General features: G+C 44.5%; 5 protein-coding genes across 7 annotated transcripts in view; 2 read left to right on the forward strand and 3 right to left on the reverse strand.

Annotated features, from left to right (window-relative positions):
• Positions 1-211: 211 nt before the first annotated feature.
• Positions 212-1,769, reverse strand: Mrpl9 (mitochondrial ribosomal protein L9). 2 transcript variants are annotated; one of them, XM_076906319.1, is made up of 3 exons: positions 1,624-1,769; positions 1,032-1,144; positions 212-950 (listed from the first exon to the last, which is right to left on the reverse strand). In XM_076906319.1, the coding sequence occupies exons 2-3, from the start codon at positions 1,119-1,121 to the stop codon at positions 240-242; spliced, it is 801 nt and encodes a 266-aa protein (XP_076762434.1). In that variant the 5' UTR covers positions 1,122-1,144; positions 1,624-1,769; the 3' UTR covers positions 212-239. The 2 variants fall into 2 exon arrangements, with proteins under 2 accessions (XP_076762434.1, XP_076762435.1); XM_076906320.1 differs by lacking the exon at positions 1,624-1,769 and adding an exon at positions 1,447-1,566.
• On the forward strand, positions 1,283-2,960 carry Hspbap1 (HSPB1 associated protein 1). Of its 2 annotated transcripts, none has more exons than XM_076906316.1 (4): positions 1,283-1,655; positions 1,751-2,037; positions 2,128-2,509; positions 2,615-2,960. In XM_076906316.1, exons 1-4 carry the CDS (start codon positions 1,452-1,454, stop codon positions 2,954-2,956), a joined length of 1,215 nt encoding a protein of 404 aa, XP_076762431.1. In that variant the 5' UTR covers positions 1,283-1,451; the 3' UTR covers positions 2,957-2,960. The 2 variants fall into 2 exon arrangements, with proteins under 2 accessions (XP_076762431.1, XP_076762432.1); XM_076906317.1 differs by having other exon boundaries at positions 1,286-1,551.
• Positions 2,961-3,481: 521 nt separating this feature from the next.
• Arl2 (ADP ribosylation factor-like 2) lies at positions 3,482-4,507 on the forward strand. The gene is made up of 2 exons (XM_076906364.1): positions 3,482-3,625; positions 3,841-4,507. The coding sequence occupies exons 1-2, from the start codon at positions 3,561-3,563 to the stop codon at positions 4,328-4,330; spliced, it is 555 nt and encodes a 184-aa protein (XP_076762479.1). The 5' UTR covers positions 3,482-3,560; the 3' UTR covers positions 4,331-4,507.
• On the reverse strand, positions 4,430-6,304 carry LOC143430127 (uncharacterized). Its single transcript, XM_076906126.1, has 5 exons — positions 6,013-6,304; positions 5,379-5,886; positions 4,815-5,228; positions 4,566-4,750; positions 4,430-4,462 (listed from the first exon to the last, which is right to left on the reverse strand). The coding sequence occupies exons 1-5, from the start codon at positions 6,271-6,273 to the stop codon at positions 4,430-4,432; spliced, it is 1,401 nt and encodes a 466-aa protein (XP_076762241.1). The 5' UTR covers positions 6,274-6,304.
• Positions 6,305-10,464: 4,160 nt separating this feature from the next.
• Ser (protein serrate) overlaps positions 10,465-26,157 on the reverse strand; it is a 41,291-nt gene continuing 25,598 nt past the window's right edge. Inside the window, exons 3-6 of the mRNA XM_076906334.1 lie at positions 21,185-21,476; positions 13,712-14,330; positions 12,965-13,605; positions 10,465-12,811 (exon numbers count right to left, since the gene is read on the reverse strand). Of these exons, the coding sequence (XP_076762449.1) occupies positions 11,097-12,811; positions 12,965-13,605; positions 13,712-14,330; positions 21,185-21,476 (3,267 nt within the window). The 3' untranslated portion in view covers positions 10,465-11,096. The remainder of the gene's footprint in view (positions 12,812-12,964; positions 13,606-13,711; positions 14,331-21,184; positions 21,477-26,157) is intronic.

The raw sequence follows: 26,157 nt of genomic DNA on the forward strand, positions 1-26,157 counted from the left end.
CCCAAAGAATTATAATTTTATTGTTGCATATAAGAGTGTACAAAATTGAATAGCTTTAGTTTACTATGCAAAAATACTTCAATTCCATACACTTATGCACATACAATCACATGTATATTTATTATTCCTGTAACAAAAATTACTGAAAAATAAAATGAAAAGTCAATAACTTTTCTAAAACGCAATTTTATTTACCACAATACATTGGTGATAACTGTTATTCATTTATTTATTAGCATTCATTCATCTTCAAGTGAATTATGCTTCGGAAGAGAATCCAATATTTCTTGATCTTCTGGGAAAATTGCTATGTTTGGTAACTCGTGTAGTGGTACTTCATACTTAATCTTTCTTTCTGGATCATATGTATGATGAAGTACTTTACACCTAACTAGAACTTGTTCGTGATTATTGATTTTTACAGTAACATAAAATTCTTTATTTTCAATGGTTAAATCAGGTCCAGATATAGTTTTTGCTGGAAGAGTTATTGCATCATCTGGTACAATGAACCCTGCCTTGCGGAAAGATGCTCTTACATGCCATTTTTCTATTGTCCATGGTACGTCCATGGACATATATATTTCTAAGCACAAACAAGACATTGACTCCATTGTTCTTTCAACAAATTCAGAGCTAAATGCGCACAATTTCTTCTTCTCCTCTATGTCTTCGATTAAATATTTCTCAAGATTTTCAGGTGTTGCATATACAGCTAACTTTGGTAATATTAAAGTTTCATAAGCTCTTTGGCCATTCATTGTAATCTTCTGACCTCTGTCACCAACACGCTTTATAGGTTCTAACAAGATGACATCGATTACAGGTTGTCGTCTAACATTTGTATTTTCCACTAGATCATAAATAAAGTGTTTATGCTTCAACCGTGCACGTCGCTCATTTTTTTTGTGAAGAGGCACTGGATATCTTCTTTTTAAAATGAATGTGTTCTGAAAATGACAAGTATATCATTATTTTCAAGTACTTACAAACTTTTATCCTTTCTCTGTGAATTTAATAATAATAATTACCCGGCTTTGTTGTACCAGATTGGTCTGTGTAGACAGAAGCGTTGATTGTGTTTTCAAATAATTTATACCCACTTGCGCACACTTCAGCATATTTAACTACTTGTTAAATACAACTGTAAAAATGTGCTTTATATATATATACAAATTGATTCCTATTGATATACAAAATGTAACCTACTCTGAAGTTCCGATTAAAGTTAACTTTATATTTCTTTAACTTCAATGAACATTTTTTAATTAATTCTTACCGAAGATTATATTCATTTTATAATTAAAAGATGTCGTTCTATGTGCTAAGAAAGTGAATAATACAATAGTTTTAAACAACGTTTAAATAAATTGCATTTGTGCTTCACAGTGTAACATTACACAACTTAACCTAGGCGGATTCCATTTGAAAGTAATAAATATTTACCAACGATGGAAAAATTGGATTTACCACCTGATTATGTGTTACATCAAACTGTTATGGAAATTAATGAGCCAATAGTATTTCAACGAATATTACAGAATGCAAAAGGTGAATATGCGTGGAAATTATTCGAATGGAACCTATCAGAACTTGCTGAAAAATTCGGAAACATTCAATTACCGTTTCGAGTTGGTTATAATGCCAGATCTACGGTAAATTATATTTTTGTTTCAGTTATATTCTCTTTCCTTTATCAATATCACAGATATATATTACTCAAGATGCTTTAAATTTTCATATTTTCCAGAGCCCACAATGGGAGGTAAATTGCCCAACAATTTCAATGACATTGTCAGAGTTCATTGAAAGTGCGGATCACCATGAAAGTGATAAAAAATGGTATTACTTTGATTATAAATATATGCAAGAGTGGTTCAAAGATAAACCGGAAATATTAAATTCTGTAAACTGGAAAAGATTCGGCATTGACAAAACTGGAGACGATTCTACGCTTTGGATTGGAAGCAAGGGGGCTCATACGAATTGTCATCAAGATTCGTATGGTTGTAATTTAATAGCCCAAATTAAAGGAAGGTTATTAATAGACAAAAGTATTTTTTGTTTATAAAAAAACAAAGAATTAAGATTGTCGATGTATTTATACATTTTTATTTTTGTCTATAGGAAACAATGGTTATTGTTTCATCCAGATTCAACTAATTTCCTCCAACCAACAAGGATACCCTACGAAGAATCCACAGTATATAGTAAATACAATTTCTTCTCTCCTACTAAGGAAGATGAGATCAATATATTAAAGATAAAAGAAACACCGAAACTAGTAACTCTGGAACCAGGAGATGTGCTATTTGTACCTCCTCAGTGGTGGCATTATGTTGAATCATTGGACTTCTCTGTCAGTGTAAACATATGGTTACCAGTGCCATCGGATAATATAGCAAGAGTTAAAGAAGCTATTGTTAAATTAATAGTAGCCAGGATTGGAAAAGATGTTTGCAGAGCACCCGATGAAGCTAACAGTACATTACCTTATTGTATGAATTTGGTAGCGTATAGTAAACATTATTCGTTAGACCACTAAAAACCTATATAAATACTTTTTTAAACGTAAGTATTACCAATTGAATGACGAATTTAATTTACTTTATAGCTTGATATTGTTCTTAAAGAATATAAAAATATGGAAAATGAAGAATCATCTTCTAAAAGAACGAAGCGTAGTACATGGACCGTCGAAGATATAACAAAAGAATATCCACTTTGCGTGACATTGCCTCGTGAACTTGGAATAGCAGAATTAGAAGAATTTCTGAGAACGAAGAGAGAAAGATTTTCCAAGGATTGCACTGAATCGTTTAACAGTAAATCCTCCAATATTGATACTGATAGGGAGAATATTTATTCTACTGCTAGTTACTTGCCTGAACAAGTTGTTAATGCGTTTTGTCACCCTGACGTTGTTAATAAAGTTACGGAATTACTTCTATCATAATATACTACTCATTTTTTCAATACTATAATTAATATATTTTTCTTAGATTTATATTTCACGACATAATTATAAAAGGTATTAAAATTACTTTTTATCATTCAGTAGTTTTATTTGAATTTAATGTATATTTCCCGCTTTAGAGGTAAGAGAGAGAAAGATATATAAGAAAGCTATAAGAAAGAGTGAGACAGATGTTACCACCCTGCTTTAGAACCCCTGGCGCCATCTCTGTGAAAAGTGCTCAAACTGGTCGCTCAGCATTATCGACAGCGAAGTGAACTACTCAAGAACTACTAGCGCCATCTCTACGCAGAATACTGAAACTAATTACCGACCTAGTTTCAGCGACCTTCCAAGAGATGGCGCTAGTGCTTCAGTAGTTTACTTCGCTGTCGATAACGCTGAGTGACCAGTTTGAGCACTTTTTACAGAGATGGCGCCAGTAGTTCTCGAATAGTGTAGGTAACAACTATCTCACTCTTTCTTATAGCGTTCTTATATATCTTCCTCTTTCTTATCTTTTACAGCTTTACAAATTTCGTAGCTTTCGAATGCATATACGTATGTAAAATTTCGATCAGTGATACTTTTAGTGCGATTAACAATGGGATTACTGACGGTACTTAAGAAATTGAAACAGAAGGAGAAAGAAATGCGGATATTAATGTTGTGTGTATTTTCTACTTTTATTTGGTTGTAAGATTTTTAGGTTAGAAGTGTGCGCTGTCAAAAGTATTTGTATTTGTTACGGAGTTTGTCGTATATTTTTAGGTTAGAAGTGTCTGTTAAGAAAAGAAATTTGTATTTAGCACAGAGTTTGGCGTATACTTGTAGGGAAATCCCTTTTGTCGCGTAATTCCGTCACTTATTTGGTACTTTTGCAGAGGTTTGGATAATGCTGGTAAAACGACAATCTTAAAAAGAATTAACGGTGAACCGATTGATACTATATCACCGACTCTTGGTTTTAATATCAAAACATTGGAACATCGTGGATATAAGCTTAATATATGGGACGTAGGTGGTCAGAAGTCGTTGCGTTCCTATTGGAGAAATTACTTTGAATCCACCGATGGTCTTGTCTGGGTAATCGATAGCGCGGATAGAAGAAGATTGGAGGATTGTAAAGTGGAGTTGTACAAACTCTTGCAAGAAGAAAGATTAGAGGGTGCGAGCCTTTTAATATTCGCGAACAAGCAAGATTTGCCTGGAGCGTTGACTGCGTCCGACATTGCGGATATTTTAGAATTACCCAATATTAAAACTCATCACTGGCAAATATATAAGTGTTCAGCAGTTACTGGGGAGAATCTTGTGGAAGGAATAAATTGGATTGTTGACGATATATCCGCTAGAATATTTTATATAGACTAATCTTCAGAAGTGTACGTTGAACTTTCTCAATCGACTTCTTCAATTGACTAGCTTTAATGATTTTGTACTATGTATTTATTTGCTATCTTCTAGAAAAGCTTAGGTGCGATATGATTGTATTCCACGTTTAAGCTATTAAAATTAAACCATCATGCGTAATAAACTTTAACATTCGGTTTCGTAGTTGCTTCTTGTTCCGTTTGGTTTCTGACTATTTTCCTAGTTTTAATTTAACCTTTTTCGCTTTTTTCTTCGTACCAGGTCTTTCAAGAGGAGATCTGATGTCTGGATAATGTTTCATATAAACAGATTTTAATAGTCCTTGATCGACGGTATGCCTTGGACCAGGGAAAGCGTTCATTAATTCGCTTACCAGAGACTGGGACAGTCGTAGCTTTTTTACCAGTTCCATAAACTTTACTGCAATATCAATTTTACTTCAGTGAAAAGGCAAACGTTTCATATTTTTTATTTTCTCTTATACCTCTTGTGATCGGTTCGTCGGAAAGCGATAGCACAAAATGACCAAAATTCCTGCGATGTCGTCTCTTCTTTTGCTTCATAGCCTCGTAATTAGCTCTTCTTAATAGTATCGCATGCACATCCGGACCCTTGACTTTATAGTTACCAAGTATACCGCCCAGCCTAACGTCAAGCCAAGGCCTCTTATTTCGAATAGCTTCGAGTTCAGGTAATATATCCTTTTTTGCCCAAATGTTCGTCAGATCCAAAATACGTAGCGAACTATCGGGCGATTTGTCCGGAGTGACTGCTTTAACGAGGGTGAACGCACCGTCTGCCTTCAAAGGGTTGTTACCTATATATAGTTCTTCAAGTACTTTATTCTTCGACAAAGCTCGTGCGATGCCTGTCACATCTTCATCGTAAAATCGATTCCCTGAGTGGGTTTGAAAGAACGTAGATAAATTGTTCTTCTTTTTATACGTGTAAGCAGAATATTATAATACTGTATTTTATTTTTTTTTTAGATATTAGAGTATCGAAAAAATGTCTGTATTAAAAGAAACCATTATAATTTCCATGTTACCATTTAAATGTAACTTTTTTAACGACGAAGAGCGCAATAATAATCGACGAAGGTACGGCGCGCATTCTTTGCCTAACGCGTTCCAGGATAAGTCCAGTTCGATTAACGTCTCGTTTTCCTCGAACCCTTTCACCAGTTTCTTCCAAGTTTCCGCGGTGTACAACGAATTCCACGACAACCGTAAGCTTCTCAGGGTCTTCGAGCAAGAGATCAATCTTTGCAGAGAGTCGGCGGAGGATTCATCCAGATGATTATCGTTCAACAAAAGCGTCTCGATGCTTTCGTTGTTACACATCGCTTTGGTAATGTGTTCGAAACCTTCGTTGCGAATGTTACAATCGGAAAGGTCCAATGTTGTCAACGTCGACGTATCTAAAATTCCATCGTGAAGGTTTGCAGCACCTCTAGGCCCGATTTTACATCCTGCTAATAGTAAAGTGTGCAGCAAACTGTTTCGTTGAAGCAAATCGTTCAGGTGGTAGCAAGCGTCTTCCGTTAACCAGTTACCCTACAAATGTTACCAATTAACAGCTTCGCACGATTTCACGAGTAATATTTAAAATAAGAAGAAAAGGATTCGTTTTTATTACGAAAAATGAACGAAGCTCTTAACGTAGAAATTTAAGAGCCTTACTGTAAGGTTGAGTGTATGTACGAAAGGGTTCTTTATTAAAGCTTCGCAGAGTGGTTTAGCGACGCGTGAATTAATTCCGTAGTATTGCAGATTAATTTTATTAGACAGCAACATATCCTCCAGGGCTTGTATAGGCCTGATGCGAGACGCTTTCGATAAGTCGAAGAATCGCGCCACACCGTCGTCTCCGTAGGTAGGCACTCGTTCGTGGATGGTCCAGAACGCGGGTACTAAGCCAGGATCGTCGGGAATCGGGCACATGGTGTACAGATTTTGTAATTTCAATTGAGAATCGCTGATGTCTATATCCTTCAGGCAAGGGTGAATAGAGCTTTCCGCGGAGGATTCCGTGGAAACGCTCAACGCTTCTTCCGGGGTGATCAACGTTTCTTCCGACCCACCTTTCTCCTTCTTTATCTGTGGGTTCAATTGTCTACGCTCTCAAATTTTGCTGCGCACGAAAATGGTTTGCTGCCGAGTCAAGTAACGATTACTCAAACGGAATTACACCAATTAATCCTCGCAGTATCTCCTTCTTTTCCTCGATCTTCTCCGCTCTCTTATCGCGAAATTCTGTTAGCAGATCCGCGAAAATGTCTATCTCTTCCGGTTCTTTTGGTTTCTTCGCCGTCCCCCCTATCTCTTCTTCATCCTCATCCAGGAATTCCCATTCGCTTTCGTTATAGTCGAAGCAATAATCCGACAACACGGTGTCATTTTCAAAGTCGATCGACTCCTAGGGTACACGTATCACGTAATTAATTAAACATAATTAAGCGTTAAAAATGTAACGTTTACCGGACGCATTCCTACGAGCTCCATTTTCCCGTGTCTCAGAATTCGCGCCGTCTAATTCATTCTCCCGATTTACTTTCACTGACAGGTTTCTGAAATGTATACTGGAACAGTTTTACCTTGAAGTTATCGCGAATCGTTAAGATTGACCAATTAATAAATTAAATTTCCCCTTATTGCAATTTAAAATCGAAATTCTAGTCCATCTAACTATAAACCATCCGTGATTACTTCCCTACCGTTCGGAAGGCGCGTTTAAGTGACAGAAAATAGAAATCCGTTTTCCTCTAATTCATTGACGAAAAAAAATTCCAAAATTTTACCGAAAATCAGTCTATACCCCTCCATTGACAAATTTTTCAAAGTTCAAACTAAAAAAAAAGTACCTTCCCGTGTAGCTAGATCAAAAATTTCACAGGCATTTTAAAGAGCGTTTCAAGGCGCATCTTTTAGCGTAGAAATTAGAGAAAAAAAATTCCAAAATTTTACCGAAAATCAGTCGATACCCCTCCATTGACGAATTTTTCAAAGTTCAAACTAAAAAAAGAGTACCTTCCCGTGCAGCTAGATCAATAATTCCACAGGCATTTTAAAGAGCGTTTCAAGGCGCATCTTTTAGCATATAAATTAGAGAAAAAAAATTCCAAAATTTTACCGAAAATCAGTCGATACCCCTCCATTGACGAATTTTTCAAAGTTCAAACTAAAAAAAAAGTACCTTCCCGTGCAGCTAGATCAAAAATTCCACAGGCATTTTAAAGAGCGTTTCAAGGCGCATCTTTTAGCATAAAAATTAGAGAAAAAAAATTCCAAAATTTTACCGAAAATCAGTCGATACCCCTCCATTGACGAATTTTTCAAAGTTCAAACTAAAAAAAAAGTACCTTTCCGTGCAGCTAGATCAAAAATTCCACAGGCATTTTAAAGAGCGTTTCAAGGCGCATCTTTTAGCGTAGAAATTAGAGAAAAAAAATTCCAAAATTTTACCGAAAATCAGTCAATACCCCTCCATTGACGAATCTTTCAAAGTTCAAACTAAAAAAAAGGTACCTTTCCGTGCAGCTAGATCAAAAATTCCAACGGCATTTTAAAGCATAGAAATTAGAGAAAAAAAATTCCAAAATTTTACCGAAAATCAGTCGATACCCCTCCATTGACGAATTTTTCAAAGTTCAAACTAAAAAAAAAGTACCTTCCCGTGCAGCTAGATCAAAAATTCCACAGGCATTTTAAACTGGCATTCATAGAAGTGTTAAAGCGCCGTCATATTTCTCCGTACGGCGTCACGTAGGTTACGCGTACACGTATAGAGAGGCACGGAGCTGTAACCTTGGCTGTTGCGCTTTCTCAAGGCATCCCATTTACGCCGTGACCGGCGCTCTTGGACCGGTGGTTCACACGGACCTTATTCGGCCGAGCAGCCACCCGGCTGACTCATTTGCCGAGTATTCGTCAAGTGGCTCTTCTGGGCCATTGTATTGTAATTTCGGTGGATCGTTCATTCAGCGGTCACGCGGTTGTATATCGGTGGCTCGTGTGCCGTGGTCAAGATCGTCCTCGATGGCCGCTCGACGAACTCCACGCTCCCGTACCACGAAATTGCCCGCACGGGGGCCTCTCTCAATTCCAGCCGTGGCTTCGACGGTAACGAGCCGGGTGTATTATGCTCAATGAAACGATCTATTGACATCCGTGGCCAGTTTCGTCGATTAGTTTCGAGTAGGCGGCTCACGGCGATTGAGAAACGGACGCTCGACTCGTGCGATACGTCTCGCGAACGGTCCAGATGATTTTCCGAATTTTTACAACATTCCTAAACCGATTACGACCTTTTGCTGCAGCTAATTATTACAATTGTTCGATTAGAACACGAACCTAAAACTCTCAATTATTTATACGATATTCATATAACTTAATCGGTAGATTTTTTTTTTTAATTAAAACATCGACGCTTCTAGCGAAGCGGAAGTAACCACGCGGAGAAGATCGCATCTTCTCGTGTCTCTGCGGAGACTTTCGATTTTCAACGCGATCCTAAACGCGTTTCAAAGCAGACGAGCCGTTTCTGTCGCGTTCCGCTTCTCGTCAACGGCAGTTGCTCCCGGAAGGCACGTCTGCCTACGATTCTGCGTTCCCGGTGATTTGAATGCGCGGACGTCGACTCGCGCTCTCACCACGTGAGAGAATTCGTTCGGCCGGTGTCGCGTTCGGGTGCAATAAACCAGTGAAAACCAGACGGTGTCGAAGGGTTGTACTTTTTATTGAAACTTGTTCATCATCATCATTATCATCATCATCATCGTCGTCATCATCGCTGTCGTCATCATCATCATCATCATTATTATCGTCTTCATCATCATCATCATCGTGATCGTCGTCATTGTCGTTTGTCGTCGTCCTGTTTTTTCCTTTTTTTTCATTTCTTTCTTGTCGTTGTCGTAACCTTAGGCGAGAAATTAATTGCGGGGGCCGGAAGGAGCTTAATTTTATTTACACGCACTCACTCACTCGCTTCCTTCGCGCTTATCTGACACAGGGCTGATCACAACGCGTGGATTATCTACTAGCTATCTACTAGATCAGGGACCAGGGACATTAGTTCTTTAATCGGAAAGAGGAAAAAAGAAAAATATATATATATATATATGTACTTTCGAGATCGTTCAGGCCGATCGTTTGCTGGCTGGAGTCTTCGTTCGAACTATTGTCCGTGACCTCTCAACAATTAATACAAGGCAATAAAATAAAAAATAATATAATATAATATAAAATAATATAATATATATATATATAAATTTATATATATATTTTTTTCATCGCTTCTATAGAATATTTTGTATAATAATATAGATTTCTTTATAAAATAAACTATCTGTTATAAAAAATTTCCTCCGTTACATCTTACGTACGACTAATACGAGCTTTATGCGGTGTCTCCTCGTCGTTTAAAAGTCTAGTGTGGTCGCGTGCGGTTTCGTGCGCCCGTTGATCGCACGTTCCCATACGCTCAAACCGATAATAAAAGAGAAGGGGGAATAAAATTGCGCGTCTAAAACGGGAATACAGGAGGGCTTAGGTGAGGAAGATCCAAAGGGAGATAGGGAGGGATACCTGGATCTATGTACGCGAGTCTATTTACATCGTACATCGCTTCGATCAAGCGGACAGCTATGCTGTGCCGCTTCTTATCGATCAATTGCTCTCGTCGACCGCGACGTCCACCGTTCACCCCCTAATCTGGAGGAGGAACGATGTACCCGTCGTGGATTCGTTCGTGTGATGCATCCGTGAACAGTTAGTTGAACTTTTTTTTTTTCATCGAATTCCGAGGCAACGCGTCACCGGATATAGGATCAGTAGAAAAGTCAGCGATACCAGGACGATCGATCGAATCCGTGCACGATCCGTTCGATCATTTTCGTCGCCACTGTTGCGAGGTCGAGGTTCAAACGATCGACTGATAGCAATTGCTCCAAGTAGGTGCCACAGGGCTCGGTTATTCTCTTACGTACGATACTTTCTCTCACACTCTTTCGCTCTTCACTCTACGAGTATCACAATAATATCGTCCGATGGAACGTCCGAAGCCTTGACGTTCACGCAGATCTAAAATTCGTCCACGCGTTTATTATAAGTTCTGTGCGACGTCTACGCCATTCGCTTCGCGTCCCAGCTTCGGATTACGGGGAATGCCTACGATTTTAAAACGCGGATACAACGTCGATACTTTTAGACCATTAAGGCTGTCCATAGGGACGACGGCGGTCAGAGGTGAATAGAGGCTTAGCGAAATTAATAAGTACGGGCTATGTACATATGTACAACGATAAAACAATTACTGTCGAACGATGTTCTCTATCTAGACGATTTTTTCATTTTTTGCTTAGATTCAGTTAAATCCTAGTTTAAAACGAGCGTTACAATTAATTATTCTCTTTCTCTACCCTCCTACGTACTCTTATACCTTCCCCTGCTTCCGTACTATTCCGCAGCGGAAATGAATCTCGAGTTAAACATTTCCAGGGTTCACAAGCTTAACATTTAAAAGATTGCACGCAATTTTTCAGAATTTCATCTTCTGAGGGAAACAACTGTCGCTTCTAACACAGAAAAACAGTCATGTAATCCGTCCTCGAGGCTACAGTTCGATATTCCCTTTCCACCACGATTTTCCAGTCCTCTTCGTTAGTTTCTCTTGCATCCGTCGTCGATGTTCGTTGCTCTGATGCGACTGCTGCCTCCTCCATCTCCAACTAGAACCTTTCACAATCGTTCGCAAGTCTCTCGCGTTACACGTGAACCGTCAATACTTGATGGGGTCCTGACGTCTGGCTGGTGCCCGGTTGCTGATGAGAGTACGTCGGTTCTTGTAGTCTGGGTTTACTGTACGGCTTATGCGGTCCTTCCTCGTACGTGAAACTGGCTGTGTTGTTCCTCGCCTCCGCGCTGGGAGGTTTATAAAGCGGTGGCAAACGATGTCTGCTTTCGTCTGAGACCATTTCCAGGCTTTCCTCAGTGGCGCCCAGAGCACCCAACGACGTTCCAGACAGAGGTCTCACTACAGAGACTCTTGGTTCCCCCTGGTCCTGGTCTTTCAAAGGGTTCGCGTATCTCCTCAGATTCTCCTCGTTCTGCAGATTATTCGATTTCTCGTCCAAATCGCTGCGGTGTCTGTGCAAGGAAGTCTCGCTGCTGGTCGTCGCGGTCAGGCTAGACCTTTGCCTGACGGTTCGAAGGTACCACAACCCGCCAAATAGAGCCAGCACTAGCACCGTTGCCAGAGCTCCTCCTAAAACGGCCACGTAGCTTCCAGCGCCGCTGGAGTTGACGGAACTTGGTTCACTGAGCAAGGCCGTCTCCACCTTGACTTCCAGCACGGAGGCCAAGGCGAGAGGTCTGCCCAGGGGTCTGCTGAGAGCTTCGCCTAGGTCTCTAGCCGCGTCTGCAGCCGCCTCTGAGAAAATGGTCACCTCGACAGTGTCGTTGTCTCCTGGTTTAAGATCGCATAGAAGAACGATCGACTGTGGCCTCCTTGGATCGGCCAGGAGCTTCCTCAGACGCCTGCAGAGGATCTCTACGGATGTGCCGGCAGCCAGAGTGTCTCTTCTCAACAAGATAGTGAGCCTGGAGCAGGTTGGACCCGGTGTGGCTTGTCCAGGCCAACAGGAAGGCGGTGCTGGCAAAGCTGGCGGGCCTACCCTTCTTCCGGTCTCCACTGGTCGACACTCTCCCCAAGCTGGACAGGACGGTGCCAGACAACTTTCGCTAGGACTGGGCACGCAGACTTCGTGAGCCAAACACGAGGTACCGTTCAAACAGTTCCCAGGACCGCACCAGATATTGCTACATTGGTTCTTGCCGTTACGACACTCGCAGGCATTGCAATCGTCGTCCCAGCCAGTCACAGGGCATCCTGGTCCACCTGCAGTGTGTACCTCGCAACGAGCTCCCGTTCTTCCTGGTGGACAAATGCAGGAGAAGCTGGCTATACCGTCCACACAGGTGGACCCACCTGTGCAGGGGTCGCTGGCGCATTCGTTCACGTTGATACGACAATCCGGACCGGTGAATCCTGGCGCGCATTCACACCTGAACCAATTAATCCCGTCCACGCATTTGCCACCGTTCAGACAGGGCAACGGTTGACAGTCGTCAACGTCTCGACGACAATTGGGACCCTCGAAGCCTTCGCGACAGACGCATCTGTAGTTCCCCTCGGCGGTATTCACGCAAGTTGCCCCGTTTTCGCAGGGGCTGCTCGCGCACGCTGGAGACGCGATGTGGCAGGCTGCTCCTTCCCATCCTGGAGGACAATGGCAAGTGAACCCGTCGCCCCGGTCCTGGCAGGTTCCTCCGTGACGGCAGGTTCCTGGCTCGCAGTGGCCAGCTCTGAGCGCGCAGGTCTTGCCCTTCCAACCGCCTTTGCAGATGCAGGTGAAGTCCGCAACACCGTCCACACAGGTGCCATTGTTGCGACAGGGAGAGGTTGTGCACTCGTCTACGTCTGAAGGGTAAAATTGTTAATCGTTAATCGTTTATCTTTAATTTGCCTTAATAATTTCTGTTCTAGTTATTCATTCTGATGGAGCATTGCACGATCAAAGAAGAAGGTTTCAATCTGTTTTCTTAGAAATCAAAATCAAACGTATTTGCTCACCTTGATCGCACAGATCTCCAGTCCATCCCTCTCTGCAGATACATTGGAACGAGTTAACCAGATCCACGCACGTGCCGCCGTTCAAACAAGGGTTGCCCCTGCAGTCGTTGATGTTCTCGTGGCAATGCATCCCCGTGTAGCCGGGGTCACAGATGCATCTGCCCCCGTTGCATCTGCCTCTACCGCCACATGGCGTTCCCTCGCTACCGCAGCCGGATTCCTCGTCCATAACGCCCAATTGTGGATTCTGCGAGGCGGGCTCGGAACAATTCTTCCCCTGCCATTGTTCCGGGCAGTGACAATAGTAATCAGCTTGGGTTTTGAAGCAGGGCGCGGAGTTTCTGCACGGATTCGGGCTGCAGTGGTCCTTGTCGATCTCGCACTGGTATCCGGTGAAACCAACGGGGCAAACGCACTCGTAGGCGTTCACCAGATCCCTACACTCGCCACCGTTTTGACAAGGCTTCGAGGCACACTCGTCGATGTCCACGTCGCAATCCTTGCCTGAGTAGCCAGCGGTGCAGCTGCAGTGATAGTCGTCGACCAGGTCGATGCACAGTGCTCCGTGTTGACATTGCCCAACGCAGTCGTTGATGTTCTTCGTGCAGTTCTTCCCAGTGAAACCGCTTCTGCATCGACACCTGGAGCAAGATCGTCGAGTTCCAATTAACCGTGGAGAACTCCTTAAACGTCCCTTCTGCGTTATATACGATCGCAATCAGGGCGTGACGTAAATTTCGCACTTACCTGTAATCACCAGCAAGGTTGACGCAAGTCAGCGAGTTCTTGCACGGTGACTCCTTCAGCGCGCATTCGTCCACGTCGAATTGGCAGAGAACGCCCTGCCAGGTTACAGGACAGTTGCAGACGAACCCGTTCTTACCGTCGACGCATGTGCCACCGTTTTGGCAAGGCTGCGAAGCGCACTCGTCGATGTCCGTGGCGCAGTAGGGTCCAGTGAATCCTGGCGCGCATTCACAATGGGCGCTCTCGCCAAGTTCCCTGCAGGTAGCTCCGTTCACGCAGGGATTCGAGGCGCACGGGTTGTCGATCTTCTCGCAGGTTGGTCCCGAGAATCCCTCGGGACAGGTACATTTATATTGATCCGGCGCTGTGTTCTCGCACGTCCCGCCGTTTTGACAGGGCTCGTGCGTGCCGCAATAGTTGAGGTCCTGGTCGCAAAGGATACCGCCCCAGTTCGTGTCGCAGATGCACTGCCAGCTGGAACCGTTGCAATAGCCATGCTTGCAACCGGGGTACGGGGTGCATTGGTCGCAAAGTTCACCGCGCCAACCGTGTCGACACTTGCACTCGCCGCTAACGTTGCAATGGCCGTGGACGGGGTGGCAACCCTCTTTGCAGACCGCTGAAACAAGTCGATCAGCTGATTAGTTAGGTAGCGATTGCGACGAATACGATCATCCACGATGATCTACTAAGTCTGGTTGGTCTTCTAAAATAGTGTCACAAGTAAGCGTTTTGTTCGGCAACAGACTAATCTCGTTTGCAAATGTCTCCAGTAACATTCTCTACCTTATTCTATCCCTCGTCGAATCGTTGGAAAAAAATAGCGGATCTCCATACTGCGATCCACGAACGCGCAGCCACGAAGCTATTTTATTCGTCTTCGTTTCCTTCGCGCCTTCCACGCGCAGTCCCAATAACGTAGAAAGAAGAAGAGCCAGCAGCGGTCATAATTCAAGCGACTTTCCAAAGGGATAATCTTTGTACCGCGCGACGAACAATAACCGGCTGGCCGTAACGCGGCACAAAAGGCATCCCGTGAATGGAAGTTAAAACACAAACGATTAATCCGCCCACGGACACGAAAGCATAAGTGTCGGATTATTTTCCGCGGCCGCGTTCACCGCCGGATTATACGATCGCCGACGTTTCATATATCTCCTACGGGAACCATTGGTATCCTTCTATCTGAACGAAGGCGCGCTGGCCAAGGGGAGAAGGGACTCGAGAATGGGCCAACGGGTACGCTGGTTCGCCTTCCTCTTACAGGTGGCTGCGCTGACGAAATCCAATTTCGTCCGCGGGCAAAAGGTGCCGTATCCCTGGAAACGACACACTCGTCCCTGCGACGGTGACGGTGAAACGCGGACGGGAGAAAATGAAACGTGACAGAGATCCGTGGCCTGGGCTGGAGCAACTCAATTAGCCGGTGGGACAGAAAGACGGATGAGAAGTGACAGAGAGAAGGATTATCCTTCTGACCGTGAAACGAAAACTCACGTTGCGGCGACACGCGTGCACACGTCCCTGCGACTTTTAGCCAGGGTACTGCCACTTTACCGTTACACACCACGGTCCCTCGAACCGGAGGAGCAACTTGTTCGTACGGCTCTGTGATAGATACATACATACTCCGCGAGGGAATAGTTAAACGGCAATCGTGTCGCTTCTATGCATACGATTAGGTTTCCGGGAGGGACCATCCAGGAAGGGGATGACGAATGAATTATTTGGAAAATTTCATGGCAATCTAAGCTAGCTAGTTTTAATTATCTTGTCTGGGGGTATCGAGAGAGTTGCAAGACCAATCGATCATCATTAATTAATTAATGTTCCAAATAATAGACGCGGTCGCTTTTATTTCACCTAACACTTCCCGCATCGATCAGTAAACCCCTTCTGCCAATGTCTGCCTGGATCTAGGACACCTTACGCTTCCACGCGGCTAACTGCCGACTATTTTTCAACCTTAACAACAGGGTACACCAATCACGAGGTACAGCTGCATATTTTAACCTGGCGAACATGCACGCGTACGTACACGCTCAGAAAGGACTAGCGCGGACGAAGGACACGACGCGCACACAGGCTCGCGGGATCTTTAATGATTAATGGCCGAGCTTTCTCGTTCGCGCGCGGACAACGAACGTTTATGGATATTTATGCGACTGCAGCGTGACGTTCGCGACCGCACGTAACGATCCGTCCGGCTGCTTTCTCGCGTCCACTCGTCGCTGATCGATCCTTGCCTATCCGGTTTCCAATTGTTGCGTGGAAGATGGGAACCAGGAGATTCCTCCCTGGCGGGCAACTCGCGACGGTGGAGCAATTACGACGGACAGAAATCGTAGGGACGAGGGGGATGCGCTCGATCAACGGTGGTTAGATGAACTCACCGTGTAGCTCCCTTTTTATTCATCAGCGACGCAACAGGTGCGCGGGAAAAGAGAATTGCGCTCTCGTGACCGGCGATTCGCGCTTCGTTTAGGGGAGTCTATTATACAGGATTCGTCTGGGGTTCGATCGGGCCAGCGCTAATTACGCTCGTCTCCGCGTGAAATCGAACGAATCGTGCAAATCGAACAAATCGACCGTACAAGATACGGTCGACGAGGGCTCGCTGTTTCGTCTCGCTACGAGCGTTCGCTGTGAATGGGCTCTGTCGTCAAAAACGACGATTGCGATAGATACTGTGAGATAGAATTTCTATATCGTAGCTTGTTTCGCTTTGAGAATATAGCCGTAATTTGGGAAATTTGTTAACGACGCCTGTGCGCAGGCAACCTGCATGCCGTAGTTCCATCGCGAACAGAAGGAGTTGCTGGCATTTAGGAGACACGAACGTTCATATTTGTAACACGTCATCCTCTAAACTTTCTATTTTCATGGGGAATTAACCAACGTAAAGTGAGAATTGTACACAGTCTGTTACGTGGATGTATTACGAAATAAAAGTGTTAAAGGGCAATTATAAGAAAATCGATTAGAACAGTGCCGTGAAGTTTCGACGAATTCGGCAAACTGGCCGTGCGAAAAGCAATTAACAGAGCTTTCACCATGGTTATCTCGCGGAGTACAACGTTTCGCATGTAGAATCCTCGGCATTAACAACACTTCGTGTACGGTACCGTTCTCTCGTTGTTCAGGACCTATAAATCTAACCGCGAACGTCTACAGTTACACGTCCATTGGAATTTTTTGCTAATCCGCCGGCAGTAGGCGAATTAACCCGTGCAATTCATCTTCGTACACCGGCGGCTTCTTTATTTTCTTATTCCCCCGATCTGGTGAACGGAACAGATGCGCGAAGAATCGGATTACAGGTGAAGGTTCACGACTTTCACGTACAACGCTCTAACCGTTTACCTTTGCCACGGAACCATCGCCGATAATCTTCTCTTAGCAGAGTCAACTTTTAACTTGCCTCGCGCCATTACCCGCAATATTCTACGATTCATCATCGAGAGAATAATAAAAACCATCCGCATAAAAGGCGCTGGTTCTTTTCGACTTCCTTTTCAAATTTCGAAGCGCGCGAACTCTTAACTTCTTACTACTTGCGCGAGTAACACGGTTGCACGGGGGTAGCCGATCGAAGAAGTTCGCGTGCAATCAACTTCTTTCTAATATCGTTAATCCTCGCGGAAGAGAGAACGATTTTACGTTCACGGTGAAAAGGGGTCAAATGGAGGCGAACGTTTCGCGGCGCGTCCAGAAATACGCTGCACTCTAGGACTCTAGGCGAACGAACGGTGTGTTGCATGATGCGGTCGGTGCATAGAGCTCGTGTGAAGACGATGCACGAGTGAAATTCTCGTATTGACCTTTCACAGCGCGACAAAAATGCTGGAGCCAGTTCTATCCTTCTCTGGCTCACCGTCTCTCGTAACCGAGCGAGCGACTGACTCGTCGTCTCACGAGTACACGATTTCCACCGATAGTCCCTAATTGGGATCGTTTGTCCTTTCCATTTTTTTCACCTAGTCCGACGAAAGTGGAACGCGTCTAATTGTGATAACGATAATATGATCCTGCTGCATCGTTAAACCGCTGCTGGATTAACTTTGCGTCAAGGGGATGCGACCTGGTTCAGTCCTTTGCGAGTCGCTTCCTGTGTGCATCGTTAGCCAATATGGACGAAAGGTGAGAGAGAACTTTCACGAGTCATAGATTTTTGTAGAATTCTTACAGATTTCATGGAATTGTTCGTAGTCTGTTGTACAGGTTTTTTTTTCAGTCTACAGTTACTTTTTTCTGGTGTTAGACATTTTTTAGAATTACCGTAAATGTGTTAATTCTTCATGAATACTTAGTCCGTGGAATTTTCTATCCACGGGCTCGTTCAGAAGTTGCTGTACTCGTTTAGGAATTTCTACAGCCTAGGAAAGTTGAATTTAATCACGTGGAATAGAGGCTAATGAAGTTGAACGCCGATAATTTCATCGACAAGAAAAGGATTAAGCAGCAGCGTTAAGCAAACGAGAAAATATCTTAAAGTTCATAGTGTCAAGGGGAACAAGTTGCGTCTCCGTCGTAATCATCGTCTTCCTTCGTAGCTGTTACAAGAAATTTCAAAAATACCTCGAATTCAAGCCGCATTTTGTCACTACTCTTGTTAACCTCTAACCACGAGTCGAAACGGTTTGGTTTTCACACGATATAACCGCGGCTGCTAATTACTATACCGCAGAAAAGTCTAATAGCGTTTCGTCCTACTTTCTCTGGCTCGTTTTCAACTATTCTGCTGGATTTAAGCCTTTCGAAAAATTCTGCATGCTTTTTGTTACTTTATCTTGGCCAGTCTAATGAATACCAATTAACGATTCAGCGCACGTTAGATTTGCATATAAAATAAGAGGCAAAAAGCGGAGATATAAGAGGCTTCTTCAACGTGGTAAGTAAACACGGTTAATAAAACAGAATAAATAGGTTTATTGGAATTCCTCGTTGAAGGACAATTATAATTGAAAAAAATTCGAGCGATCGCCTATCACTGAAATTATCATCATCTTTCACGCGTTCATTTTGTTGAGATTCTATTCGCGTAAGTACGAACGGAACTTTATTGATTGCTGTACAGCGTACTGCACTTTCTCGAACAATATGGTCGATTCAAGACGATCGAACGGCTGGCACTGTCGGGACCTTTCGAAAACGGTGCCCTCGAAAGAGGGATAAGACGTAATATACCAGAGAGCTGGATGAGCCGTGCGCACGGGGAGGCGGAAGTAACGATTAAGCAGCGAAGAAAGAGCCTGGCGTATTAGTCGGGTCAGTATTGTGCGAGGGGATCTGGCGTGATGCTACTTGCTACCTTTATACGATCGTACGACATGCGTCTAACGTCCGCCCATTGAGGCACGCTTCGAGATAATTCGTGTGTTTCGCTGTGCCGCGTTGTTTGCCATTTTGGTTCCACCAGACATCCGGCGGTCTCGCGCTTTTTGCCCCACGAAAGCTTCGCGTGGAACGGCCAGCTCTGTTCCTCGCAACAGATATTCGCCAATGACGGTTTTCTATCGGTTTAACGAAACTAGGAAATTACGTTTATCGTTGGTTTGAGTTATCGCCATTGGGGTATCACGGTCCAGCGTCCATTTGCCGTGCTTGTTTCACGACGCACCGAACGAACATCCGGCAGGATTTTCGCTTTCCCTTCGCAGTTTGACGCGCTTGACAAGCGCGCTGGGAAACACACGATCGCTTCCTCGAGCGGTTAGATATCCCCCTGGCATTTACAGCTGGCGAGAGGCATAATTGTATTTTGGCTTCGAATGTACCGTACGTCGAGATGGTCAGTTACTTCGGGTATATTTATTGCAAACTGGCGGCGATGCTGCGTGTCTAATTAATCAAACGTAATACCACTCGGGGTAATTGGGAAAAGTTGCAATTTACATCGAGCCGTGTCGCTATCTTCGATTTTACGCTGTATTCAATTTAGAAAACCTTCCTCGCGTATCGCATCACGATTTTTCTTACGAGCCAAGTTACGTTCGAATGGTATCCCACCACGAGGCGCTTCGTTTCACTTTTTTCTTTCACCTAATAAAAAAAATGGTTACAGGTTGTTAAATGCAGGCATATTCATGCAGTCGTTCTCCTTTCCTACAGAAAAATTGCTCATAATTTTGCATTTCGATCTGCATCCACGTTGACGCTCCGTTTTACTTAAAATCAGAGAAGCCTTTCGAAACCAGCTAAAATATCGGTATCAGAGAAAATTTTAAAAACCACGACAGGGTTACGTTCAATTTTAAGACTGTTTTACGTTTATGACATAACTTGGTCGTTCTCCTTTTCTAAAGAAAAATTGCTCACAATTTTGCATTTCGATCTGCATCTACGTTGATGGCTCCGTTTTACTTAAAATCAGAGAAGCCTTTCGAAGCCAGCTAAAGTATCGGTGTCAGAGAAAATTTCGAAAACTGCGACAGGGTTACGTTCAATTTTAAGACTGCTTTACGTTTATGACATAACTTGGTCGTTCTTCGAGTCCTTCGATTATTATCGTGAATTAAGGCGAATTAAGAGCTAAGGTCGCCAACCTTTTTATACCGTCGACACGACTAACCGAATACACTTTTTGCCCGAGGGAAAAGGACTTTATAAGAGAGGATCTGGTATCCCCGTTGAAAATTCGAATCGATCGATTCACGGTGGCTCGTTAGCCTCAGAGGCAGCCGTCCGTGAGAAAAGCGAGCGGAGCAGAGCGCGCGAGTCGCGCGACTACGTGCGACGCGAGATTTCACGCTTCGAGGATCGATTAATTATTCCCTCGAGCAGCTGTGGAGCGGTGGCAAAAAACGTGGAATCGTTCAGCCGCCAATATCCCGGCAAAGGCCTTGCGCGACGCTTCGTTGCATACGTAACGAGATCACAGCGACGACAAAAGCGTGTTACTCCGTCGTTTCACGGCGTGGCCTTTTTTCTTCCGTTTTTTTCCCTTTTTTTTTTGCCACGGCGTCGATTTTTACAGAATCCGTATCCCGCCCCGTTTCACTGCTCGATCCGTCCTACGATCGTGTGTCGTTCCGCACGGTTACGGAGGTACGCGTCTCACCGTCCATCTTCTGGCTTTTAATACTTCCGGTACTAAAAATCGGCGCTGTTCTCGCTCGACAATTTAACGAACCGGGAGTTACGAGGGTACAATGTTAGTGACGGTGGAAAGAAGTTAGATGTTTCATTATTACGCGGCCCGATTTGTTCCAAATCGTTTGATCAATCGTACGTGAAGCATTGAACGTCTCTCGTTTAGCATGAATTTAGAGTGTCAGTCTCTGTCGAATCGCATCTTTATGTAATACGTATTTTCCCTTTTTACCTTCTACGCTCGATCGTTCGAATTGTTATAGAGATACGATGAGATTCGACCAGGTAAAAAGGCAAACGCCACGAATGGCAGGTTGAATTTTAATTGAATCGCTACTCTGAGCGCGTACCAGTCGAAATGAAATGGAAAAATTGGCTCACCTATTTCACAGTCGGATCCTTTCCAACCCTGTATGCACACCTTGTCGCCGTTCTCGTCGCAGGTGTAATGACCGAATATGTCGTTCCTCGGCCGACAGAACTTCGTGCAGGTCGCGTTGTAATAATGGTCAGCGCACTGGACCCGAACGCGATAGGCTAGATGAGCGTTTCTTCCGTTATGATCGAGGGTGTACCACGTGGGTCCTGGCAGGACAATGCCGCTGTAACTCGCCTCCTCGATCACGCCTGCGCTCGCCTCGTCTCTCGCTTGCAGGATCAGCGTGAATTGCCTCTGCGAACGAACAAAAATTCAATAATGAGGCTGGGAATCTTCTGCTTCCTTGAAACCCTACAAACAATGCTCTCTGTATCTTCCGTTTTACAAGCTTTTTACATTCGTTCCATGAGTGTGTCGTTAAAAGGACCGACGTGTTCCGGCGAACGCGGATCGAAAGGTGACGTCACGCGCGTCTAGGGCTGCCTCGAAAGAGGAAGAGAGGTGGTTTGATGAAGCCAGCAATTAACCCTTGCCCAGCTTGAATAATTCCTCGACCGGCGTGGCTCCTAAGTGGAACCTTCCGAGATGGACTTGCAAATTTACCCAGGGCTTCCTGATCCTCCCCCCCCACGGGCTTCCATATTACACAACAATAGGATCATCAATTTTTATTTCCACGAGGATACGCGGCAACTAAACATACACCCTCATATTTAACAAACAATCGTCAAATCGAGCAGTACGAATAATTCTCAAGTTCCACGACGTACAATTAGTTCGATTACTTAACATATAACGTACGAGCATTCCATTAATATCTTTCGATTAGCGTCGAATCGATGCCCAACACGTACAGGAATGATTAAACGCAACATTCAATCATCCCTCCGTACTCTAAACTCATCGATAATCCAACGAAAGACGCTAGCAAAGCTAACCGACCGCAGACTCTTCTGTACGACCACCAGGGACGCGAGAGTGCCACGAGGAAGTGAAACAAGTGTCCCATCGAAAGGTGGCCACCGTGTCTCCGATAATTACCGATCCGCGAGTAATCAGAAGAGCCAGGGGCATTTTTCATCGACGACACCGTGTGCCCTTCGTCGTCCCGCCGCGGGTTCGAATAATTACAACCCGGCGTTTGCGTGCTTTCGTCGAACCGTGCGTCTTCGCAAACGGATGCGCCTGATTGGTACCACCAATCAAGGAGTTCCCTGAGTGACGGTCGGCGAACGCAATAAATAAATTCCAATCGCGCTGTCGCGGAAGACAGCCGGCTATCTGCTCGTTCAGGAGCAAACGCAGAAGCAGAAACAGCAGCAGAGGATCCCAAAGGGGTGTCCGGGAGTCACGGGCACGCCGATAGAAAGCTGGAAGTGTTCCCGATGGAACCGGTCCCGGCGGAGAAAAAGATCGCAGCGCACCGGCGATCTCTCGCGTGTGCTCGCCCGTGTGCGCGCCCGGTTTAATGAACCCCGTGGATCCATGCTGGTAGACAATGGGGTTTAGATTTTTTAATTAAAACCGCAGGCGTTTCGCGTGATCAGTCAGCCACTGGGGTGGCTGGGCACTCGCGTGGAGTTCCTGATGGGAACGAACGGAATAGGCTCCTCGTGTTCGTTCCATCGCTTCGAAACTGCCGGATAACAAATGGAGTTGATCGACGAGTATCTCTCGCGATTTTTGGTGATCTATATTATTGCTCGCGATGCTTGGTTGGATGAAAAGTTTGTCTTCTTTCGGAGTGTATCACAGAGAGTGAATACGTTGAGAAATTGGTAAGTGAATTTCGTTCCATCGTTTCGAAACTGCCGGATAACAAATGGAGTTAAATAATTGACGAGTATCTCTCGCGATTTTTGTGGATCTACATTATTGCTCGTGATGCTTGGTTGGATGAAAAGTTTGTCTTCTTTCGGAGAATACGTTGAGAAATTGGTAAGTGAATTTCGTTCCATCGCTTCGAAACTGCCGGATAACAAATGGAGTTAAATAATCGACGAGTATCTCTCGCGATTTTCGTGGATCTTCATTATTGCTCGTGATGCTTAGTTGGACGAAAAGTTTGTTTTCTTTAGAAGTGTATCGTTTGGTATCGCGATGCAGAGAGTGAATACATTGAGAAATTGGTAAGTGAATTTCGTTCAATCGTTTCGAAACTGCCGGATAACAAATGGAGTTAAATAATCGACGAGTATCTCTCGCGATTTTCGTGGATCTACATTATTGCACGTGATGCTTGGTTGGACGAAAAGTTTGTTTTCTTTAGAAGTGTATCGTTTGGTATCGCGATGCAGAGAGTGAATACGTTGAGAAATTGGTAAGTGAATTTCGTTCCATCGCTTCGAAACTGCCGGATACCAAATGGAGTTAAATAATCGACGAGTATCTCTCGCGATTTTCGTGGATCTACATTATTGCTCGTGATGCTTGGTTGGATGAAAAGTCTGTCTTCTTTCCGAGTGTGTCGCAGAGAGTGAACACGTTGAGAAATTGGTAAGTGAATTTCGAGTTTGTTGAAAAATGTGCGAACGTTTTTTTCTGCTTCCATCTTCGATTAGCGAACTGGTCGCACGCGTCGCGGGGTTCCAAGTTGCAAGGAAGCGTCCGCGTCACGGTACACGTGGGAACCACGTTGTTTCCCCGTTGATCGATTCCTTTTCTGCCCAGGACCTGTCCAACACGCTCGGCTAACTGCCCGATCGTGACTGAACTGCCGATCGTCGAATTAGCGAAAACATTCTCCCCCGCTGGCAACCCAAATGCTTAGATAACGCGACTAATGTCGCGCGCCTTTCTTGCGGACAAATCGTTTCCTAAAGCGGCGCGACACTTCTACCATTGGAAATTCGTGTTTTTGCCGGTGGTACCGATTTGGAACAGAACGATCGTGGAACCTGTCCGGTGATCCCCGGCGATTTTCAAGCACCCACAAGGTAGAGACCTTTGACGTGAATTCCGTCCCGATGTTTTTCGCGGACTAGTTCGATACAGCTACTATTAGGTGAAAGTGTACTTTAATATTGATCACATCCGTTTTTTACAACACATTTTCAGCGTCTGTTAAAAGTATCGCAATACTAAAGTCTATCGTAGAAACTATAATGCGATAAAAACCACGGACATAGATCTAAGGATGCCGAAACGAGTTGTCTGTGAAAACTACTATTTTTTGCGCTCTTCTATTGAAATTGCGACATGTTTTTTCTACGACATAAGGACTTGGAAACAGTCTAATTTATTGGTCTTTGCTAGAAAGTCAATCATTTAACGTGAACGTCGAGCTGGCAACAAAGAGAACGGCGTTTCCTCCGCGCGAATGCCTGCGATCCATTTTTCCCGACCTTTCGCGGAAGTGCAAAATTCTTCAGGTCGCCCTGAACGGCACAAAGAGCGCCGTTGTGGCCAATCCGCGGCTCGCTGGCCGTCTCGTGCTAAATGTAAAGTCGGTTCGCTCGTCGCTGCCACTACCTAGAGCAGATAAGCGCTAATTGGTGTTAATTGGTGGCTCGCTTGGGGCCTGCCGTTCCCACGCCCGCGACTTTCATGCTCGCCTTTTTTTCCCTCACACCTCGTACATATATTCTAATTCGTTCGTCCGTCGCGTTGACTACCGCGCGTCGCGTTCCATCGGTCTTTGTGCGGCTCGCGAACCGTCAGGGCGGTCTTTCATTGTCCGCTCGTCTTTAATCGATGTGAGTCAGCGCGTGAATTACGATCAGATAAAATTTCTATTATTCCGACATTTTCGTTGCGTCCGATCGAACGCCCAAAAAAAGAAGACAGACGAAGGAGAAGGAGGGGAGGGGATGGGATGGAACGAGGGAACGACGGATGGAACGATGAATTTCGAAATGTTAAAGAAGAACGATTCGATCGATGGTTAAATAGAGAATGACAGCTGAACAGATTCGGCCTATTCTTCGACCGAAACGGATTGGCTGATCAAGGCTGTTGGGGATTAAACCTTGTTGTACGGTTTACCTACCTACTCCATCATTCTTCCTTTTTGTCTCGGTTGGTTTTGTTGCCTCCTTTAGAAACGTGAAGCGTAAGTTTGCAGGTGGGTACCCTCGACATGGGTTCCTTTTATGGTAACCGAAACTGGCAATTAATTTCGAATTAATAACAATTTTATTTGGACATGCCACTTCGCTTTTTTTTTTGTTATCATCACAATGGAGAGGGTAGGGATAATCGCGTAGCGCGAATTGGAAAGTTGGAAATGAAACCATGTCATACTATCTATTTTAAGAAACTACGGAAGTGTATTTCGAAGTACTCTGGGGAGGGAAAAAGTCAGCTGATAGGACATTTGAACCAAGCAGGATCTCCGAGTACCAGTTGGAGATTTAGAAATCTACATTTTCTCTTTCCATTATCGAGGAAAGTGGACGGTTCTATCGCAATGCGAACAAGCAAGAAGACCCAGGCGCAGTAAACGCAACGATGGATCTAGGAATTCGCGTGGGTGTCCCGCAGAAAACCGCGTTACGAGCGAATTTCCCCTTTCACCGGGCAAAACAACGAGCGCACGTTCGGACGCATTTAAAGAACGCCGGCTACGTCCTCGCACAGGCGTGTAATAAATTATCGGGTGGATCGCGAGTAAGAGTCACGATCATCGATCGATCCGTTCGTGGACGTGGGTCGTCCGATCCGTGGGCGTAGGAAATTCATTAAGTCGGATATTATTCCGCAAGATGCGTTCTCCGCGTGGACCAATTAATTAATTTCCTCCGGCTGGGGCACATACATTAACCGCCGCAGAGGGCTTTGGACACGCGCGTTTTTCAAAGTTAATTGAATGCACCTTTTGGTCACGGTGACTCGTCATTTTTTTTTTTTTTTTACGGTCCTCGTTGTACCTGGTAATGGAGCAGCATCGCGTCGTGGAAACCGTGGACGTTCGCCAGGCCAAAAAGGATCGACGGAAGCCGCGGTGGGCACGTAGAGGCGCTCGACGAGCCTCTAT

This window comes from Xylocopa sonorina, chromosome 13 (assembly GCF_050948175.1).
Source record: "Xylocopa sonorina isolate GNS202 chromosome 13, iyXylSono1_principal, whole genome shotgun sequence".
NCBI classification, from domain to species: Eukaryota; Metazoa; Arthropoda; class Insecta; order Hymenoptera; family Apidae; genus Xylocopa; species Xylocopa sonorina.

Excerpts from the sequence above, each read along its gene's own strand:
- Mrpl9 (XM_076906319.1), bottom strand. The coding sequence starts at position 1,121 with ATGCTGAAGTGTGCGCAAGTGGGTATAAATTATTTGAAAACACAATCA. Across the intron at positions 951-1,031 it reads ATCTGGTACAACAAAGCCGG|AACACATTCATTTTAAAAAG; the intron begins GTAATTATTATT and ends TGTCATTTTCAG.
- Hspbap1 (XM_076906316.1), top strand. The coding sequence starts at position 1,452 with ATGGAAAAATTGGATTTACCACCTGATTATGTGTTACATCAAACTGTT. Across the intron at positions 1,656-1,750 it reads GTTATAATGCCAGATCTACG|AGCCCACAATGGGAGGTAAA; the intron begins GTAAATTATATT and ends CATATTTTCCAG. Across the intron at positions 2,038-2,127 it reads ATAGCCCAAATTAAAGGAAG|GAAACAATGGTTATTGTTTC; the intron begins GTTATTAATAGA and ends TTTTGTCTATAG.
- Arl2 (XM_076906364.1), top strand. The coding sequence starts at position 3,561 with ATGGGATTACTGACGGTACTTAAGAAATTGAAACAGAAGGAGAAAGAA. Across the intron at positions 3,626-3,840 it reads GAAATGCGGATATTAATGTT|AGGTTTGGATAATGCTGGTA; the intron begins GTGTGTATTTTC and ends GTACTTTTGCAG.
- LOC143430127 (XM_076906126.1), bottom strand. The coding sequence starts at position 6,273 with ATGTGCCCGATTCCCGACGATCCTGGCTTAGTACCCGCGTTCTGGACC. Across the intron at positions 5,887-6,012 it reads TACATACACTCAACCTTACA|GGTAACTGGTTAACGGAAGA; the intron begins GTAAGGCTCTTA and ends TAACATTTGTAG. Across the intron at positions 4,463-4,565 it reads CGAAGAAAAAAGCGAAAAAG|CTTAAACGTGGAATACAATC; the intron begins GTTAAATTAAAA and ends TAATTTTAATAG.